Source organism: Lactuca sativa, chromosome 3 (assembly GCF_002870075.4).
Source record: "Lactuca sativa cultivar Salinas chromosome 3, Lsat_Salinas_v11, whole genome shotgun sequence".
Classification (NCBI taxonomy): domain Eukaryota; kingdom Viridiplantae; phylum Streptophyta; class Magnoliopsida; order Asterales; family Asteraceae; genus Lactuca; species Lactuca sativa.
The window spans coordinates 23,068,021-23,090,202 of NC_056625.2; the positions used below are offsets into that span (position 1 = coordinate 23,068,021).

General features: G+C 36.1%; 1 protein-coding gene and 1 non-coding gene across 2 annotated transcripts; both read right to left on the reverse strand.

Annotated features, from left to right (window-relative positions):
- Positions 1 to 7,743: 7,743 nt before the first annotated feature.
- On the reverse strand, positions 7,744 to 8,355 carry LOC111907318 (uncharacterized). Its single transcript, XM_023903087.1, has one exon. It carries the CDS (start codon positions 8,353 to 8,355, stop codon positions 7,744 to 7,746), a length of 612 nt encoding a protein of 203 aa, XP_023758855.1.
- A 6,338-nt stretch (positions 8,356 to 14,693) lies between these two features.
- On the reverse strand, positions 14,694 to 14,800 carry LOC111907404 (small nucleolar RNA R71). The gene has a single exon (XR_002855562.1). It is a non-coding gene; the product is annotated as a small nucleolar RNA R71 (small nucleolar RNA).
- Between the last annotated feature and the right edge of the window lie 7,382 nt (positions 14,801 to 22,182).

Genomic DNA, 22,182 nt, shown 5'->3' on the forward strand with positions numbered 1-22,182 from the left:
CCTCTAATGGCTTACAAACACCATAAACAAGTGGAGAAGGTATATAGAGAGAGGAGGGAGGTTAGAATTCGTCCTTAGGACCTCTTGGGAAGGGTTACCCGAATTCATAAGCCCTATGGGGTTTATATAGGTGTAAAGATTAGGGTTTTAGTCCTTATCCTTATCTAGTTGCTTGCCCACCAAGCAACCATAAGATAAGTCTTAGAAACCCTTATCCTAGTCGAATTCTAAGGGATTTACACCTCAAATTCGTTCACCATATATATAAGATAATCCTTACCTTATTTTGTAACTATCACATAATTACAATTCAGCCCCTCTAGTTTAATTAATTACACTTGATCACAAAGTTAATTCTTAATTAATTATTGACCAATATTAATTAAACAAATATGATTTCTCCTTTAATATATTATTCTTATAACATATTAATAAATCATAATAACCTCTCTCTCTTTATTTATTTCTCCATTCAAGTTGCTTTGGTGAAGGCAACCCAAAAGGACCATGCACCATCGGGTCAAGTACATACCAAAATAGTTATGGACTTAGACACTAATCCAACAGTCTCCCACTTGGATAAGTCTAACAACTATTCTGCGTATGACTTCGGATCCCGATCTGCAATCGTAGCTTTCAAAAGCCGCTGTCAACTCTGATCCTATCAAAAACGTGTGTCCTTAGATAAGGGATCATATATTCCTCCATTCTAGATATCATATGAGATATGATTTCAAATCATTCTCTTTGTACTACTTCTCGATTTCTGATTTATGACGACAGACTAATTGAACAAATCAAATTAGCCCTAGCCCGGCCGAGCATTTACGTTTGTCATCACTAAACCATCGAAGGGGCCCAAAGATATCGCTTTTATCCTACTTTGAATAAAAGGAATGGATAAACTTTGATACAATGCTCGCTTGCACTCACGCACCAAATCACACACAACAATATGTTTTATAACACCAAGTTACTGTTGCGTTTACATATTATCAATGTGCAACCGATTCGCAAGATACAACTTACACATCTCGGTTTCAAGAATATAAGATGTTATCGTCTCACCAATCACTCGTGATACAATTTCATGGAGTGATCCAAGTGAGCGTGGGTTTAATCCAATGCTCAAATCATATTCATAAGCACTCATGAACGTTGCAGCAAACATTTGCTTATGTCTAATGCTCTTTAGACAATCCACACACCAATTCACGACAGTCTTCATTCATATCTACTTCCAACATATGAACGACTGCGGCCCGTTCGAATAATTCGATTATTCTTAATAAACTCAATTATTCTGGAAGTCAAAACATGCAAAGTGAAACACAAGAATAATACTAATCCCATATGGCCTCAAACCTTTGAGTATAAATAAAACACCTTTTATTTATCACCATATCGATTACTCATTATTTGTCGTTTCGGTTAATCAACTTCTTACTTAAATTTCTACACTTGTCCCATGCTCCTAGCATGCACACAATGTTTACCTATGGTTATTACTTTGTGAAATAGATCACATTGAACATATTTCCAATCCTTCTCATTTCACAACTCCAAATCCGTTTTCCATAAGTTAAAGAATATCAAATTCATGCTACTTATAGAATATGCTAGATTCTAACATTCTATGCAGCTTATCCTTTCGTAATGTCACTGCACCAAAGTCACAAAGACTATTGCCAATGATATTACAAAGTCCTCTATCGTAGATTGTTACAAGACAATTCCATAGACGTGATGTCTCTTACTCAAAGTACATTCTTTGAACATCCTTTTGCATAGAAGTTTCTAATCTAGTCATAGATTTCTCAATATTCAATTTCCAATATGGACACACTTCCATATGTTCCATATGACAACTCATTCTTAATAGAATCTTATCTATTTGTAATGATGTTGATACGGTCCATCCAATATGGAAACATTTTCATATTTTCCAATACTATACTTCCAACTACTCACAAGCGACCAATCCTCGTCGAACTTTGGGTTGTCCTTTGATAGTTGTTTAATTGTTTTAGTCAAAACCAATTCTAGTCCCTTTTCCCTCTAAATGCGCTAGACATTTGGAAAATTTTAGAATGGTCAAACATTAAAGCATTTGCAATCGATCCTATACCCGAAGCGTATGGGACACGACGCATAATGTTTTATTTGCTATGTTCTCAAAATTTGAATTGTGAAGAGGGATGCCGTAATCATAATCGAAATTTTAAGAACACACTTTGTACCTTTGACTAAATTTTATTAACATTTCTCAACCTAAACCTTTAGATTTGAAATGAAGCATAATATTCTCTCCCTTAATTATAGCAAAACAACCTTTCAACTCTTACAACTTTGCAAAGTATGACTCTTGTTTTCTATAATTAATATTGCTAACCTTGCAATACTTTCCTTAATAATCATACAATCATAACATTTATGCTCCCACTATCATGATGATTATTATGAAACATAACACTTATGCTCCCACTAGCTTCGACATGTATTCATAAACATCTTAACTTCCAGAAAGACAATACTTATTGAATTTCTTAAGTTCATGTTTTTAATACTTAGTGCTTTGATAATCTTTTATCAAGGTTTCTTGAACTTATACACATTTGCCTTCGATAGTTCATATGTGTGTCTAAACAATTAAGACTAATTGCCAAACCTCACAATTCAAATTATGGAAAGGGATACCGTAACCATAATCGAATTCGAGAATGCAATTTTACAATCACTATCTTCTTAAATCTTTCTTAGTGAAAGCATTTCCTCACAATCATTTTCATGAAGGAGGAAATCTTATGACACTTAGATTTGAGCGGTGTATGTGTTCCTATCCATGTGAGTTTGTCAAAACCAAAGTTTACGACAAATTCAAACTCTTATGGATCGAACTTTCTTGATCTCGATTTCTTGCCTTTATGGTAGCACAGCTGCCCACCATGTCTTCCAAGTAGTTAAGCAGCTCATCCTTTCCTATCAATGTACCTTTCATTGATTAAGGTGCTTTGCCTTTTATGCGTTCAAAATGAGAACTCATAGAACTCACATGCATAATTAACTCGATTGGATTGGCACAGAATCAAAATAATGTCAACACGATAGGTTGTAAACCTCAACTTGTGTGCTAGTGATGATCGATAAGGTTTATTTGATTTGTTCTTGAAACCTTTCAAGACAATTAAGACTCCCACTGACTCCTTGACATATAAGGTTCTCTTGTCAATAACCATTTCTTGACAAACAAATATTCAAGAGTTAGTGTAGCTTTTATCAGAACACTTCATAAATTGGTCCTAGTTGGTCTTTGTCTTATCCAAGACATCACAACCTTCCACATTTAATGAAAGTTACAAACCTTCTTAATACCTTTCACTCAATGTCACAATCTTAACTTTAAGACTTGTTATTGGAACGAAGTATGACTGACTTGTTGATTTAACCATTTCTTCAATTCTTGATTCCTCTTCTTAGACATACAATTGTACTAAGACTCACTTAGAGGATCAATTGAGATAAGGTTCTTAATCATTAAGACCTATCATAAAGCATAAAAGGTACTCTCCCTTCTTCTTAGAATGGAGAAACTTTTATCTCTCTGCCTACTTGATTCTTGTTATTCGTTCTGCTATTGATCTAAACCCTTTAATCAATTAAAAGTTACACTTAATCTTGTAAGTATAATCATATTTACTAAACCTTTAGTAAATCATGACGAATATCATTGTTACTCTTATGGTTGACTTTGATCGACACACAACTTTGTGTACTCGATCTCTAGTCCTTCACTTGACACTTTGTCAATGAATTAGTCTAATTTCCAAATACGAAATTTCTCATTCATCGTGCAACCAAGTTGCATGATTCCAAATTTCTGTCCAATTGAAACTTGGACGATGAGAAAACTCTCCCTATTTGGTAAATTCTCGACTTTCCATAAATAACATAATAAGAACCAAATCCATTATTGCTAATAATAGAAACATTTTAACATCAATTTTTCATACACGCCATTGTAAGGATAAATAAATAAAATTTAAAATCAAAATTATTTTATTGCGGAAAAATTTGTCCTTACAATGCAATTCATTGAAAAACTTATGCTAATACATCTTTCTTAGCAATCTAATTCTAACTCTAAGTAGTAGCTCAAGAATCTAATCTTCGAGAAACGCGATCGAAATCCATTCCTTCACGGTTAGATTCTGCTCACTTCTTCCCTTAAGCTCCCTTTCTTTTCTTCGATCCTACAAAACATCAATTGTAATCTTATTACATTATGTATTAAGAATCTAGAATAGAAGCTTAAAAGAGTTAGTAAATGGATTTTACCTATATTAGAGCCATACGTTTCGACTCTCCTATCTCTTAGATCTCTTAGGTAAATGGGGCAGCTTCGTCTCCAATGCCCATTCTCTTGGCAATAAAAGCAAATCGACTCTTTTGGAACAGGACATGGAACTACTTCAGACATCGCCTTTCTCTTATGATCAAACTTTTCGATCATAGCATGTCTTTCGTTGCCATTGTCTATATCCATAGAAGTCTCGAAGGCAGATTCACCAATCAACTTTGCTTTTCTATTGCGCCAAATCATTGCAGATTCAGCAGCAACAAGCATATAGGTGAGATCTATAAGGATCACGTCGTAGTTCATCATATAGTACTCTCTTACGAACTCACTATATGAGTTGGGAAGTGACTGAAGAACCCAATCAACAGCCATTTCCTCATAGACAACGGATCCCAACATTCTTAACTTATCAATGTGTGACTTCATCCCTAGGACGTGTGCACACACAGACTTTCCTTCTTTATGTTTACTTGCCAAAAGGGCTTGAGTGATCTTGAACTTTTCAAGCCTTTGAACTTGTGGTTTAGGGAGAATAATTGGAGGAGGTAGAGGAAGTGAAGCATGATTTCTTATTCCTCGATCGAATCGTGGAATATCATCTTCATGTGGAATGCTTGTTCCACGGGATTTAAGAAGACCATAGTTGTCGAACTTCGACATCTACAAAACGGGAGAAAAACGAATTCAAGTTAGTTGATTGATTAAGTCCTTAGTAAATCACCCAAATGAGATACTAAGGCTAGGACCCAACACAATATTCTACAACTCGGGAGAGGGATGCCGTAACCCTAATTGCAGAATATTTGAAGGTAAGTGAATGACGATTCACTAATTTCCACCATGAAAACGTAAAAGAAATTTAAGTTTTAAATCTATGAAAACTCCTAGATCCTTTGAGATTCATTGAACTTTCAATGGCATGTTTGAATCTCGATATTCCCCTCTTGTTTGTGACTGGGATGCCGAGGATCACAAAGCGGGTGTGAATAACCATGCAAACTTACATGGTGCCCTCACATGTTACAGTCACCTATTCGATGTGCCGGTAAACCACACACACTCCACCGAACTATGACAAACATTGAGTCACCCTTTGCTACCTTTGCTTAGACCCATTTAGTGTGCCGGTTAACCACACACGCTCCACTAACGTCTTCGCAAGGGCACAAAGTGTAATTTCATGGAATTGCATCAATTCACTTTTGCCTAAGTAACTAAGATTGGGAATTTTATGAAAACATTTAGTTACTTTAGTAATTCATTATACTTATAATGGAAGGTTTCGTCCTATCCTACCCGTTTGGCTAACGACCCTCCACTAGTCAAGAGTGCGGTGGGTAAGAGTGGATACCCATTCAATCGCCATTTTATAGGCAATTTCCTTAAACACCCCTTATAGACCAGCTTCGTGAATGAGGCCTACTAACGGTAAGACTGACTTTTACTCATACATATATATAATGTTAGACTTTTAATGTTATATATAGTATAGGGTGTATTTTATACTTTCAAAATACTAGGTGGTTAAATTTAACAATTATACTTTTAATTCAATTAAATTGTTAACCTAAACTTTTATGGATTTATTAAACCTCTTTTAATTATACTCCTTAATTAATTAATAAAACCATAAGGGTGTGATTTGAACTTTTTCAAAACTATACTAGGGTTTTAGAATTTAACATTCCCAATTAAACTTTTAATCAACTTTTAAATTCCAAAACTTGAGGGCAAGTTTTGAAACCTTTTTCAAAACATTAGGGTTTCAACTATTTAAATTTCAAAACAACAAAACTTTTGGGGTTCAAATTTAAACTATAAAACCTAAAGGGCCAAATATGAAGCTTTTCATAACAACAAGGTTCAAATAACAAATAATTCAAATTAACATTTAATTACATAATTATCCATATTTGATGATTTCTTGCAAAACAATTTATCAATTTACTCAAAATAATTAACCAATTATCTTATAAGGAAACAATTATCTTATTAATTGATAAATATCTTCAATTAGATCAAAATTATAGTCAAATATATCATATAATCGGATTAATAATGATCTAACATGATAAGGTAACTATCCATAAGCAAAAACAGCAAGAAATCCCGAAGTACCCTCCATCTGACGAGCTGATTCGTCGAGTCAGGCTTGGACTCGTCGAGTCACCTTGGACTCGGCGAGTTCAGCTATGGACTCGGCGAGTCCAGCCTCCAAAACACCAAAAAATGATTTTTTTTAGATATATCAAGCATCAATACAATAGAAACCAATCAAGGCTCTGATACCACTGATGGGTTTTGGTCATAAGACATCCTATGTGCTCATACAAACCCTAATGCTTGGATCTAGGTTTCTCTATTGTACATGCTTTGAATCCAAGACTATGAACACTAATTCTAGCATATGGAAATCAATATTAACATATAATTAGGTTTAAGATATTACCTTGATTGTTATGTAGCAATAACAATCCCAATTCCTCCTTGAATTGACTTTGGAAGGCTTAGAGTCACAAGTGTCACTCCTCTAATGGCTTACAAACACCATAAGCAAGTGGAGAAGGTATATAGAGAGAGGAGGGAGGTTAGAATTCGTCCTTAGGACCTCTTGGGAAGGGTTACCCGAATTCATAAGCCCTATGGGGTTTATATAGGTGTAAAGATTAGGGTTTTAGTCCTTATCCTTATCTAGTTGCTTGCCCACCAAGCAACCATAAGATAAGTCTTAGAAACCCTTATCCTAGTCGAATTCTAAGGGATTTACACCTCAAATTCGTTCACCATATATATAAGATAATCCTTACCTTATTTTGTAACTATCACATAATTACAATTCAGCCCCTCTAGTTTAATTAATTACACTTGATCACAAAGTTAATTCTTAATTAATTATTGACCAATATTAATTAAACAAATATGATTTCTCCTTTAATATATTATTCTTATAACATATTAATAAATCATAATAACCTCTCTCTCTTTATTTATTTCTCCATTCAAGTTGCTTTGGTGAAGGCAACCCAAAAGGACCATGCACCATCGGGTCAAGTACATACCAAAATAGTTATGGACTTAGACACTAATCCAACAGGAGGCCCAACCCAGGGAGAGGTCCAACCCGGGTTGGTGGGAAAGGGACATGGTGGCGGGGTCCAATAGGCCCAGTTGGGTAGCCAGTTGGGATGAAACATCCAGGGGGACTGAGGTGTACCAGTACCTCGTATGGGGCCTGTTAAGGGGGAGCCGCTAAAGGGGTTATTGGAGCGCTTCTGTCCAGGCCTATGGTTGGGACGCCGTCTGTTGTTATAATTAGGAGAGGCATGTGGCGGTTCAGATGAGACAACGACCATGGCGGTGGGATGGGACATGGATTCACGGGCCGATTAGCGGTGATGTTCCAGTTCAAGCATGCTGCAGGCGGTCTCCCAAGTGGGAAGGATTTGATTGATGTACGAGGTGATGATATCATATTCAGCGGGTAGTCCTCGAACTAGTTGAAGAACAAGCTGTTGATCATTTACCGGACAGTCCACATCATTGAGTTGACTTCCCAATTCTTTGAGCTTTTGACAGTAGGCTTCAAGAGATGACATGGATTTTAGTGTGAGATTGTTGAATTCATGCTCCAAAGCTGCAACCCTAGAGCCCTTGTTGTTGAGAAATATGGCTTTGATTCGAGACCAGGCCTCATAGGCAGTGGACTCGGTGACTAGAACGCGAACCAGTAGATCGTCAGATAATGTTCCATAAATCCATTGCAAAACAATGGCATCAATTTCAGCCCAGGCCTCGTATTCTGTATCTGTTTTGGCCGGGGACTGTGTCCCGTCAGTGTGAGACATGACTTTGTAACCCTTTGCGTGCAGTTGAAAGAGCTTGACCCACGAAGAGTATGATACCTTCGTTCCATCAAGCATGCGGACCTTATGCTGAATGTTGGTCACAGTGTAGACGAGATGGAGGGGCTTGGTAGCAGGTGCAGGTGTGGTGGCCATGGACAACAGGGTACGGGAAAAAAAAACAGAAAGATAGAGGAAGAACAAACCGTGGTTTGAGAGAGACGAGAGCTAGGCTCTGATACCATAAAGGGAATCGTGTTTCCTTGACAGCATAACAGAGTACAACCGATTAAATACAGGAAAGCTAGCTACAAAAGAGGAACATATTTCCCTGTAATTAGGGATAATCACATATTTCTAGGTACTAACCTAAAATAGATAAGCGAATATTAAATACAATTTACAGCTAATAATATACAATTTACAACTAATAATATACACGCTAATAACGTCGTGAATCGGTAATTTTGACAAAATAGAAAAATCATTCTTACATATTATTCCATGGGTCACCACCATTCTTCTTGGGATTATTATGAATATAATTATGGCTCATTTTCTCAACCATGCGATGTGGCGTTTTCATTCCCACATTGTTCTTTATGTTTTGGAGATTTGCACCACATTTGTTGAAGATTGAAGGCTCGATTCCAAATTTTTGTCGGCATATTTGCATATCTAATGTGTTCAAGATCCAAGTTCCTTATTAGAAGAAGTCCGTATTCAAGATGCATAATTTATCCACATATTTGGAGTTTGATCTCGTCACTACTACCCAGGGTAATCTGTTCATTTTTCTCCATTTTATTGCTTTTAAATTATTGTATGCATACAATGAGGGCATTGTATGTAATAAGTGTGGATAGGGGGTCGAAAAAAAATTGCTAGAAAATTAAAAAAATTAAAAAATTTAAAATCTTTTAGACATAGATTTGAAACAATAATTTAAAATTAAATCTAGTTATAATTTAAAAACTTAAGTTGCTAGTGTTATGTGGGATGATCTGATGCGAGCCCAAATATTTAATTGAGCCAACATATGTTATAGTATATTTGTGGCTTCCAATTTCTAATGAAAAGTCATGAGTTATGAAAAGGTAATTTGGTAGTTTATATGGAATAATAAGTTTTGCAGTCTGTACCTGAAATCTATCCTGAAGAACTTATGTAGTCATTGCACTTAGACTAATACCTCTAGCTAATAAAGATTGAAGTTAAACTCCCTTGCTTAAGCATGTAGGTTTTAAGCGAAAAAAGCGAGTTATATAAAAAAGAGAGATAAATTACCAAAAAGTTGAAGAATTTTAGAGCTATCAAGTATGAAAATCAACAGATAAAAATTCTAAAGAATCAAAAATTGAAGATACCAAAATAAAAAAGGTGGTGAATTCAAAGAAATCAAAGATCAAACATCAAAGAAGTGAAGAATTCCAAGAGCTTCATTGTGGTATCTAAAGTTGTAATTTCTAGATTATGTATGCTTGAGTAGCTTTACCAAAAATACGTTGCAGAAATGAGTATCATATAAGCTAAAGGGTGAAGTTTCATAAGAATTGTGAGTATTTAGGATTAGGAGTTATTAGGAGTTAGACACAATTATACGCATTGAGGTCTTGGTATAATGAGTGAGTTATTTAGGATGGATTGTTCTATGTGATGCTAGTAAAGAATGTTTAAATTAAAACTAATTAGATTTGCTTGAGGGCAAACAAAGAATAAGTGTGGGGTATTTTGATATTGCCATATTTATACTTATTTTTAGGCAATATTTAAGTACATTTTAATTACTATTTTGGTTATTTGAATGGAATAATGATACATATAAGGTTAAACTGTATCTTGCAGCCAAATGAAAGACATTTTGAAAAAAAAAGGACTAGAAGTGTCAAAGAATGGAACTTTGGAGGATGAAGACTTGAAAGATAGAAAATTCACCAAAAATGCACTCACAACGTGAGTTGGGGACCTTCCAGAAGATAAAAATCTCGAATCAGGAATCCTTGTCAAACATGGATAACTACTAAACTCACGACGTGTAACGCCCGCAGATCCGGGCTAGTCAATTTAGAGGCAATAGGGGTCGAAAACGACTTTTCGACAAAAAGATTATTTAGAATAAATAATCTTAACCAAGTTGTAGAAGATGTCACAGGGTTTCCGTACATATAAAGAACGCCGAAATCCGAGTTATAACGAAGAAGTTATGACCCGTCGAAGTTTCGCGTCGGAACCGGCACGGCGCCGGAAAGCGTAAATAGTAAATTTATGATAGAGCGAGATTTAGATTTAGCGCTCTAAACGAAAGTCGTAGAATATGTTAAACTAAGAGCTTCGATAAAAAGAACGCCCAAATCTGACTTCGTATGAAGAAGTTACGATTTTTCGAAGTTTCGGATTAGCAGTGTACAGTCTGAAATTCGAATATTAGATCGAGCGATTTTTAGCCGACACAACCTAAACGAGAATTGAAGATCTCATTATTAGTAGCGTAACAATAAAAAGACAAACGAAAATGGACATCGGATGAAGAAGTTATGAGATTATAACGGACCAATCTTGTCCCAGCCTGTTAAAAATATAACTTTAAAAATAAATTCAAAATTAGCCGAAGGAGTCTAAACGAAAGTTGTAGAGTGCGTCTCCACCTACGCATGGATATAAAGAACGTCAAAAACGGAGTTCGTATGAACGAGTCACAAATTATAATAGCATATTTACGTATTAAAATAAAGTATAAATCATATATACGTACACATATATATACATATGTATATATCATTAGAAAGGTATCGACGATGCGGTCATTATAAGACTAATGTTGAGTTCTTTCGACATTAGTTTAGTACAAATATCTTTAAATCTATTTAAAATAGTATTATAAAGGGGTGTTTAGTTGTTTATATAACTATAAGGTCATTAAGTAATTATGGGGGGTAGTTTTTGTAAATTCAATTACTATAAATAAGAGGCTTGGGCTCTCATATTTCTTGCACCATTCTCTTGATTCAAGAGTCTTTCTCTCCTTATCCCCCGAGCATTTCGGTCCCTCGTGATTCGACTTCTCTTTCTGTAGTTTTAGTATAGTAAGGTGAGCGCTGAAGCGTTGCACGAATCTTTCTTAGAAAGATTCAGCGACGAAGTTCTGCCCCTACAGAGCCCGACTCCTAGCTAAAATCCCCTTGTAAGTAAGTTATGGTTACCCTATTTTAAATATAGTTTATATTTAAAATTAGTATTGTTATTATAAATTTATAATAAATATTTGAGCTATTATTATGACTTATATAAGTGTCGTTATAATATCTTTTTAACTACTCGCGGTACGGGGAATCTGGTTTAAAGGGCCGCATAGAGTTGTTGGATTTCAGAAGTGCTATATGCCAAAATGGTCCTGCCCTCCGGTGTTTTATGTCTGGCCCCTGTCTGTACATAGTGGTTGGAAAGTATTGTTTAAACGCTTATATAATAATAATAATAAGACTATTAATTAGTCACGGTAAATATTAGACTAAAATCTAGTGGTAATAATACTAGGTTTCGTCGAAGGAAATTATTTTAAAGTAAACGAAGCGTTGTCCGAGTACCGAGTCACCACCTTCTCAAGTGAGTGCATAGTTACTTTCATCTTACACATAGATATGAAGTATTTTATATAAACTACGTGCTATGTGTGCACATTATCTGAATACTTGCTGTCTATGCTGGTTGAACGTTTTATACATGTTTTAAAGGACTTAAACTGTATACGTATTTTATATATACGAAAATGTTGGGTATGAGATGGGTAGATGAATGATGAGAGATAGAAGATGACGTGAGTATACATTGGCAGCTACAGACTAGTGCCTATGGGACAAACACCGGTAGCTATGGACTTAGTACCTTTTAGATGTTGGTAGCTATGGATTTAGTACCTGTAGGAATTGGTAGCTATGGACTTAGTACCTGTTGAACATTGGTAGCTATGGACTTAGTACCTATTAGATAAAAACTGGTAGCTATGGATTTAGTACCCGATGAATAGACTATAGCAGCTATGGAATTAGTGCTTTATGAACGAACATTGACAGCTATGGATTTAGTGCCAGTCCCATAACCCTGGAAGTAAGGGACTTCGGAATAAACGAATGCAGGATAGATGACTCTTAGGTTAAATCCTTAAAGAGTAAAGAAGATAATGGGGATGGGTAATTGGGTTGATTGTTTGATTGAACATAATAATTATATTATTGTGGGTTGAAAACCCTATGTACTCACCAGGTTTCCCAACCTGACCCACTCAGTTTATGTATATCACAGGTGACGAAGTGAAGTGACATTACACTGAGAGATTTAAAAGAGATGTAGATCACTAGTGTAAATCATTGTAAGTCTGTTTATGCTTATGTTTCGGTATTAACGATGACATCCCAAACATTTTAAAATGAAATAAATACGTTTCTTCGAAAATGTTTTAATAACGTATTTACCATGTTTTTCTGGGAACAAATTCCGCAACCTTTTTATAAAATGAAGTACTCTGATTTTTATAAAGCATAAACAAAATCGGTCTTTTCTGGCCGTGATTTTGGGGATGTCACACGACGTGAGTGTGGATAATTCGAAAATTATAAATAAAACTTGATTCTTACGTTTTCGGGAGGTTGGCTGACTGTAGAGAGGATTCAGAAGTCAAATTTCAAAAGAGAGAAAGGCCTGGAAATTAGTTCTAACACCAAAGAAGAAGAAGTTCATAATCTACTTTGTAGTTTGGTACATTAACATGTTTTTTTTTTATTATGAATTGTTTGTGTTTATTTGTTAGAATGTCCAGCTAAATCTAGTTGTTTCTGTTAGCTAGACGAAGCTGGAACTCATGGTTTTATTCTATTAATTTAGATTTTTCTTGTTGGTTAATGTCTTGTGTTTGATTGATTATACCTAACATGTTTTGATTTGATAATTAGATTGCTTAAAACTTCTTATTCTGTGTAGTTAGTGACCGTTAATCTGCATGAATTTGAATACCTAGTAACTTAGTGAGCATTAGATTATTAGAGCTAAGATCGAATCAATCTTAGTTAAGGAATTGAATTGTTAAATTTAGCTGTGCTAGAGAACTCATATTGTGACCAAAATTATGTTTGTTAATTCAATCTTACATAGCTCCAATTCTATTTAATAAATTGATTATGTGTTAAATTATGTGTGACCATACATAGCTCTACATGAATTAGTTTAATATTAGTTAATTTGGAATTGAATTGCTAATAATGTCTTAATCGGTAACCAACATAATTGTCATAAGTATTATTTAAAACCATTGAGGGAAAGTGGATTTAACTAACATAAGTGTTTTTGTTAATTGATTGAATAATTGTTAAGGAATTAAGTTTTTTCTAAACTTGCAAAATTAAATAAAAACCATTACTTTGCTAGAATCTTAGGTTAATTTAATAGTAGGTAAATTAATTAGTTAAAACTGTTTCATGTGATCGACACCCAACTTACCTACACTATCTATAATTTGTTTAGGAACACTGCCTAAGTGCAATTTAGTTAGTTAAGTTAGTTAGGTTATAAATTTAAAATTAGGTGTAGCTATTTGCCCGCATCATGTTTTTGGCGCCGTTGCCGGTGAACGACCATTTTAGTTGTTAATTTATTTGCTTTAGGTTAATCGATCCTTTTTGTGGGGTAAAACCTGCAAAAAGTTATTTTTCAGCTTAGTTTTTTTTTGTTCAGCACCGAACTCACGACGTGAGCTTTTAAGACTCATGACATGAATCCAGTCGTTTTTCTATTTCTTTGTTTTTGTTCAGTTTTACATTTTTATTTTTGTTTATTTTGCAGTAGTTCATGACTAGAGGTTCCAACACACCTTTGGTGCCACTACTTGAAGATCCAGAGTCGGCCATTCACAAGCAGATGGATAAGAACGCAAGAATGAACCAAACACCAAAGAAGTCGCATTTCAAAGACCTCAAATCTGCTTTTGGAAAAAAGACGGGGAAGAAAACGGGAGATTCAAGCACATTTTCAAAGGAAAAGAGCAAGGTTGAAAATTTTGATCAAATACCTAATCCAAAAGAATCTGAATACGAATCCGACCCAGAATTCAAACTACATAGGAGTGAACCCGAAGACCTGCCAAAAAACGAGATGACATACATTGCGAATAAGAGACGATGTTGGTCCGGGTCTAGTACAACCTGCAATTCCTGCCACTGTCACATTCGAGCTGAGGACACATCCTTACCACACTTAAAGATATACCATTTTATGGAAAGGATCATGAGGATGCTTTTAAGCATCTAGATGAGGTCAATGACATTGCAGACTATTTCAATGTCCCGAATGTCACTAGAGACACAGTCTTGTTAAGGATGCTTCCCGTTACTTTTAAGGGACCTGCATAAGATTGGTTAAAAGCACTTCTATCTAGTGCAATCACTACTTGGGCCTATATGCGCGAACAATTTTTGGAACAATTATGCCCACCATCGAAGATGGTTAAACTCAAGAAGACGATAGCTAATTTTGAGCAACAACCAGGGGAGTCACTTTATGAGGTATGGGAACGCTATAAAGGGTTGTTAAGAAATTATCCTCAACATGATCTTAACATTCAACAAGAAGTGTCCATATTTTATGATGGGGTCAATGTCATGACAAGACAACTCTTTGATTCTCAATGACCAATTACTAAGAAAAATCCGGCTAAGATTAAGGTATTAATTGAAGAGTTCGCAAAGCATTCTCGTGAGTACCACAATCCATGGAATGAAGGCGTTAGAAGGAATTGGGGGAGGAAGTTCTGAAGACATGGTTGTTGTGCTGGCCATGCTTAATAATATGGATAGGAGAATGACAAAGATGGACCAGTCAATCCATGAAATTAGAGTTGGATGTGAAAGGTGCAATGGTCCACACTTGACCAAAGACTGCCACTTAGATGATAATGGGAACAAAAGAGCTCAAGTTTGCTACTCTAGTAGGGATAAATTTGATGAAGACTGGAGAAAACCAAAGAAGGAGTGGCTGCCATATGATGAATTCAAGAAGCAAAAGGAAGAAAAATATAGGCAGACTGGCTGAGGCTTCTACCAAAAAGAGAAACCACCAGTTGAGAAGAAAGTTGACTTGGAGAGCATGCTAGTTCGTTTTATGGAAGCTTCAGAGAAAAGGCATGATGATACTGATGCATCACTGAAAGATCAAAGAATAATGATGAAAGAACAACAGGCAACGATGATTGACCAGCAAACCCTATTAAGAAATCATCAAGCATCAATCCACAATCTCGAAGCTCAACTTGGTCAACTAACAACTTTGGTGAACGAAAAATTATCTTCACAATTTCCCGATAAAAAGACTCAATCTCATGTCATGATGATCGAGACTGAAGAAGAGGCAATTTCTGAGTTCCTAGAAGCATTAAAAGTGGAGCCAAAGCAGTCCGAACCAAAGCCGAAGAAGACAAAGCTTAAAGACAAAAATGTTGTTGAACAATCGAAATCACGACGTTCCTCTCAGGTCCCCCGACTGATTCTACCATAGAGGCCAACGATAGACAATAATTCCCCCCCTCCGAACACAGCTTACAACTTTCATCGTACTGTGCTCTCCAAAGAGCAATTCTTCTCAAAATCTCACTCAAAAGGTGTTGAGTTGGAATGCCATTCTAACTAAGGATTCTTGTGGTTCCGGAGGATCCAGCTACATGAAACCAGGAACGGAAAGCTTTCCCCCTTTTCCACCGACTCTTTGGCCTTAAGAACGTTGGTTTTAAGAATGAGTGATTGCCTTTCTCCGACCCTTACTGACCGACATGATAGCGGATAACTAATGCGTTCCACTTATTGAACATGGTTCTATGGTCGGTCCGTGACCCCTGGATGCCGAAGGCGTCCTTAGGGTAATCCCGTAGTTCCTACGGGGTGGAGATGATGGGGTCGGTCCATGGATTTTCCTTCCTTTTGCCACATTTCACTCAAAGGGTTGAAGAGAGATAGTGCATCAAGCTATTCATAAGGGACAACTTGATCCTCTTCCCCAGGGATCCCCGATAAGGGAACCCTAGGAGAGCCGCCGACTCCAACTATCGTCCATGTACGATCCATACTAGATTTGACCAACTGTCATCCTACCTCCTCTACATTCTTGACATCCCATCTTTGTCTCAGTAGAGTCTTTCAGTGGCATGTTCCAGTCCTCTTCCCCATTACTTAGAAAACATGAGCCACCGGTTCAGGTACAAGATACTATCATTACGGCCTGTACAATTAGACATCCAACCCGTAATCGCAACGACCCAATTGCAAGAGCGGAGCTCCACCAACTGAGCTATATCCCCCGAGCCAAGTGGAGCATGCATGAAGGAGTCAGACACTTCTTCTATTCTTTTCCCTGGCGCAGCTGAGCCATCCTGGACTTGAACCAGAGACCTCTCCCGTGAAGTAAATCATCGCACCTATTGTCCAACCAATTGGGAGAGAATCAATAGATTCCTTTTCGAGAGCGATATTGTGACATCCCCAAAATCACGGCCAGAAAAGACCAGTTTGTTTATGCTTTGTTTAAAAATTAGAGTTACATTTTAAATGAAAGTGTTGCGGAATTTGTCCCAAAACAAAAATATGATAAAGATTTATCAAAAGCATTTCCATAGAAATGTATTTCATTAAAAGACTCGGGATGTCATGTTCGTACAGATCAAAAGCATAAACAGTACAATATAAGCCTTACTACATTATTTCATATCTACAGGCCTATATCCGTAATCCCTCGTCCAAAACATCACACCTATGCTCATGCGCCACTACCTGTAATACATAAAACTGAGTGGGTCAGGCTTGGGAGCCTGGTGAGCACATAGGGTTTTCAACCCACAATAAATAAGTTTATTAATTTCATCGATCAACAATAACCCGATTACCCGTTCCCGTTATCCTCACTTTACATCCCTAAACACCTATCATAAGGGACCTAGCCTAAGGATCATCATCGGGACGGACACTACTGCTAAGGGGATTCCTCAGCAATAAATGTCCTAAAGGCAACCATGTGGGGGATGGAGTACACCGGTGAACATATCGTTCACAAACACCTACAGGTTGCGAGCCTGCTAGTGTTCCACTAGACTGTCTAGAAGAGTCCGTGGTCGTCATCCATACTCCGCTAGATGACAGAATCAACAACATCAACATCGAGGCCTCTCATCATTTTATCACACATCACCTATTGCATCTACCCATGTTTTACCCCAACATTTTCGTAGATATAAAATACATATACAGTTTAAATCATTGAAAACATGTATCACAACGTTCATCTAGCATAGATAGCAAGTATTCAGATAATATGCACACATAGCACGTAATTTATATAAAATACTTCATATCTATGTGTAAGTTGAAAGTAACTATGCACTCACTTGTTAAGGTGATGATTCCAAAATCAGGCAACGCTTGCTTCTAACGATTCTATTTTCCTTCGACGAAACCTAGCATTATTATCGCTAAATTTTAGTCTAATATTTACCATGACCAACTATTAGTCTTAGTATTATTATTATTATATAAGCGTTAAACAATATTTTCCAACCACTATGTACAGACAGGGGCCAGACATAAAACACCGGAGGGCAGGACCATTTTGGCATATAGCACTTCTGAAATCCAACAACCCTATGCGGCCCTTCAAACCAGATTCTCCGTACCGCGAGTAGTTAAAAAAAAATATTATAACGACACTTATATAAGTTATAATAATAGCTCAAATATTTATTATAAGTTCATAATAACAATACTAATTTTAAATATAAGCTATATTAAAATAAGGTAAGCATAACTTACTTACAAGGGGGTTTTAGCTAGGAGTCGGGCTCTGCAGGGGCAGAACTTCGTCGCTGAATCTTTCTAAGAAAGATTCGTGCAGCGCTTCAGCGCTCACCTTACTATACTAAGCTACAGAAAGAGAAGTCGAATCACGAGGGACTGAAATGCTCGGGGGATAAGGAGAGAAAGACTCTTGAATCAAGAGAATGGTGCAAGAAATATGAGAGCCCAAGGCTCTTATTTATACTAATTGAATTTTCAAAAACTACCCTCCATAATTACTTAATGACCTTTTAATTATATAGACAACTAAACACCCCTCTATAATACTATTATAAATGGATTTAATGATATTTGTACTAAACTAATGTCGAAAGAACTCAACATTAGTCTTATAATGACCGCATCGTCGATACCTTTCTAATGATATATACATATGTATATATATGTGTACGTATACATGATTTATACTTTATTTTAATACGTAAATATGCTATTATAATTTGTAACTCGTTCATACGAACTCCGTTTTTGACGTTCTTTATATCCACGCGTAGGTGAAGACGTACTCTACAACTTTCGTTTAGACTCCGTCGGCTAATTTTGACTTTATTTTTAAAGTTATATTTTTAACAGGCCGGGACAGGATTGGTCTGTTTAAAATCTCATAACTTCTTCATACGAAGTCAGATTTGGGCGTTCTTTTTATCGATGTTCTTAGTTTAACATATTCAATGACTTTTGTTTAGATTGCTAAGGCTAAATCTCGCTCTATCGTAAATTCACTATTCACGCTTCCCGGTATCGTGCCGGTTCTGTCGTGAAACTTCGACGGGTCATAACTTTTTCGTTATAACTCGGATTTCGGCGTTCCTTATATGCACGGAAACCTTGAGACATATTCTACAACTTTATGTAGAGATATCGGGATTATCTCACACTTTAATTTTGACGCTCATTTTTATTCTTTATTAATTATACATTTATAATTAAATAATAAACACATATAATTCACATAATACTCAAATATTTCATCTTTATTACTTCAAAAAGAGTTACAAGAGTTGACCTAGACTATTACATTGACAAAAATGCTTAGCCCTGAAACCCGGGCGTTACAGATACATCCTTCCCGAACGCAGCATACAACCCAAGTGTGCCTGTTCCCCCTTCTTCCTTACCATGACAAGTCTTTGTGAAATAACTCCGATGAGAAGAAAAAAAAGGCGTTAAGAGACCCTCTTGGCCCAACCCTAGACACTCTAAGATCCTTTTTCAAACCTTCTCCCATTTCGAGTCAAGAGATAGATAAATAAACACATCCCATTGCACCGATCGAGGGCGTTCGTACTAACTAAGGGGGTCGAAGACCAAGAAGTGAGTTATTTATACCAAGCATTCTTCTTACGACTAGATCCAATCTCCTGGTCCCTTCGGGAAGCAAAAAGAATTTCATGCTCTTCCTTTCGGTAAGGGAGGATAAGGGAAATCCTATTGATTTCAGCTTTCTCCAAACCTTGGGGAAAAGCATGAAAAAAGGCTCGATTGGTATGATCCCTCCGTCACCCCAGAATTAAAGGGGTGATCTCGTAGTTCTTGGTCTGTAAAGATGCGTTGTTAGGTGCTCCATTTTATTTTCCCATTGAGGCCGAACCTAAACTTGTGCTCAAGAGATAGTTGTCCATACATTGATAAGGGATGTATGGATTCTCGAGAAGAGATGTGACATCCCCAAATTTCACGGTCAGAAAAGATCAATTCGTTTATGTTTTGTTTTAAAATCAGAGAAATCTTTTAAAGAAAACTGTTGCAGAATTTGTTCCCAAAAAACATGATAAATACTTTATCCAAGCATCTCCGAAGAGATGTATTTTATTCATTTTAAAACATTTGGGATGTCCTGGTCAATACAGACACATAAGCATAAACTGAACTTACATTCATCTACACTAATGATATACATCTCTTTAATCTCTCAGTGTAATGTGTCTTTGTATCGATACCTGTGATACAAAAATATTAAGTGGGTCAGGTTTGGAAAGTCTGGTGAGTACATAGGGATTTCAATCCCACCATGTTATAACATATATATAATTTAGAATTTACAAAATATAAAATTTTCTCCATATATATAACCAACTCTTACCCCACCCCGTCAATCCTCTCAACGAGACTATCCATACCCTTGAACCTTAAATTTTAACTCTTACTCCCGGATCTAATCCATATTCTCGAGTCCATGATTGTGCCCATTCCATACTCCTGGATAAGGGACAATTGGTCTATGTCTAAATCCATACTCCCGGACTAAGAACAACTGACTATGTCTTAATCCATACTCCCGGATTAATGACAACTGACTAAGTCTTAATCCATACTCCTGGATTAATGACAATTAACTAAGTCCAATTCATACTCTCGGACTAGGGACGAATAACTATGTCTAATCCATGCTTTTGGATCAATGACATATTTTAAAGTTCTATTCTCCGTATATATCTCGCTCGTACTCATAAAGAGATACTACCCCATAACCATTATAACAAACCTTAGGTTTACTCTTTAACCTAAGTTATAAAAAACAATCAGGTATGTTCTTTAACACATAATTCAGACATCATCAAATAACTCACACAAAACATATATTTAATACATTCAAACAATACTTGTATTAAAACCATGTTCATGAAAGGGAATATACAAGCACTTGATAAGACGATTATCGGAAAGCACTATGACTCTTAAAGTAGTATTCTTCGATGAAACCGAGATATCTTCACGAACCGAGCTTCTCGCGGGCAGAGCTTCGGCTCGAAAACTCTTTTCTTCTCGGGATCTTCGGAGCGTCGGGACTTGCTTCGGGTGTCGGGATGATACCGGGGCTTCAAGGAAGCTTCAAAAGGGCTAGAGAGGGTATCAGGAGTGAGAGAGTGAAGGAATTAGCAACCAAAATCGGTTGCCCTTCGATTTCTATTTATAGGGCCATTTTTCTGGGTTCACGTCGTGAATCTCAAATATTCACGTCATGAGTTCAGTCATCATCAGGTGTGTCATCGCAACTTGAGTCTGACAGGCTCCAGGAGACGTTATTACTGAGTTCACGTCGTGAACTCTGACACAGTGTCGGGGTTCGTGCCCCGAACTTCTAAAATTCATATCTTTCGCATACGAGCTCTGTTTTAAACGTTTTTTATATACACGCATAGGTGAGATTATGCTCTACAACTCTCGTTTAGACTCCGTCGGCTAATTTTGACTTTATTTTTATTATATTATTTTTATTAGGCCAGGACAGGAAAACTCCGTTAGAAATTCATAACTTCTTCATCTGACGTCCGTTTTCGTCTTTCTTTCACTGTTGCACTACTGTTGACGAGATCTTCAATTCTCGTTTAGATTGTTTCGGCTAGAAACCACTCGATCTCATATTCAAACTTTGGGCTGCATACTGCTAAGTTGGAACTTCGAGAAATCATGTGAAGGATTGTGTTTAGGGAAAGAGAAGAATCGGAGGATGAGGAGCCGCCAACCATGATGAGAAGATAAGAGGGGAAAACCTAGTCTGATACCATATACGAAGTTAATATTCAACTTGAATGATTCTATGTATTTCATTACTAGATATAATACATGAGGAATACAAATTAATAACAAATTATACATGTTTAAATGAGAAGAGATAAATTTTATCTATAATTAAGGTTTATCTCTAATACACGAGACTTGGATATTGTTGTTGTAACGTACTTGGGCCACCTCTTAACCTTAACATCGAAAAAAAATCAACACTGATTTCTCAGATTCAAACAACCTATTAAGGCATTAATATTTTTTATTTTTTTTGAATGGTTGATTAGTGGTTAAAAGTTAGTATCACCAAGTTAGTAGAAATATGTCTGGATTAGAACTCAGAGACCTTTAATTTAATAGGCAAAGGCTCTACCAAATTGGCTAATCCCACATTGGCACTAAGACGTTAACAAGATCGTATTATAAAACATTATTTAAAATAATGAAAATACTTTTATTTTTATACTACTTTATATATATATATATATATATATATATATATATATATATATATATATATATATATATATATATTAAAACAAGCAAAAATTAGTTGCAACATAATGATTCGAAACTTAGGACTTTTCTTATTCTT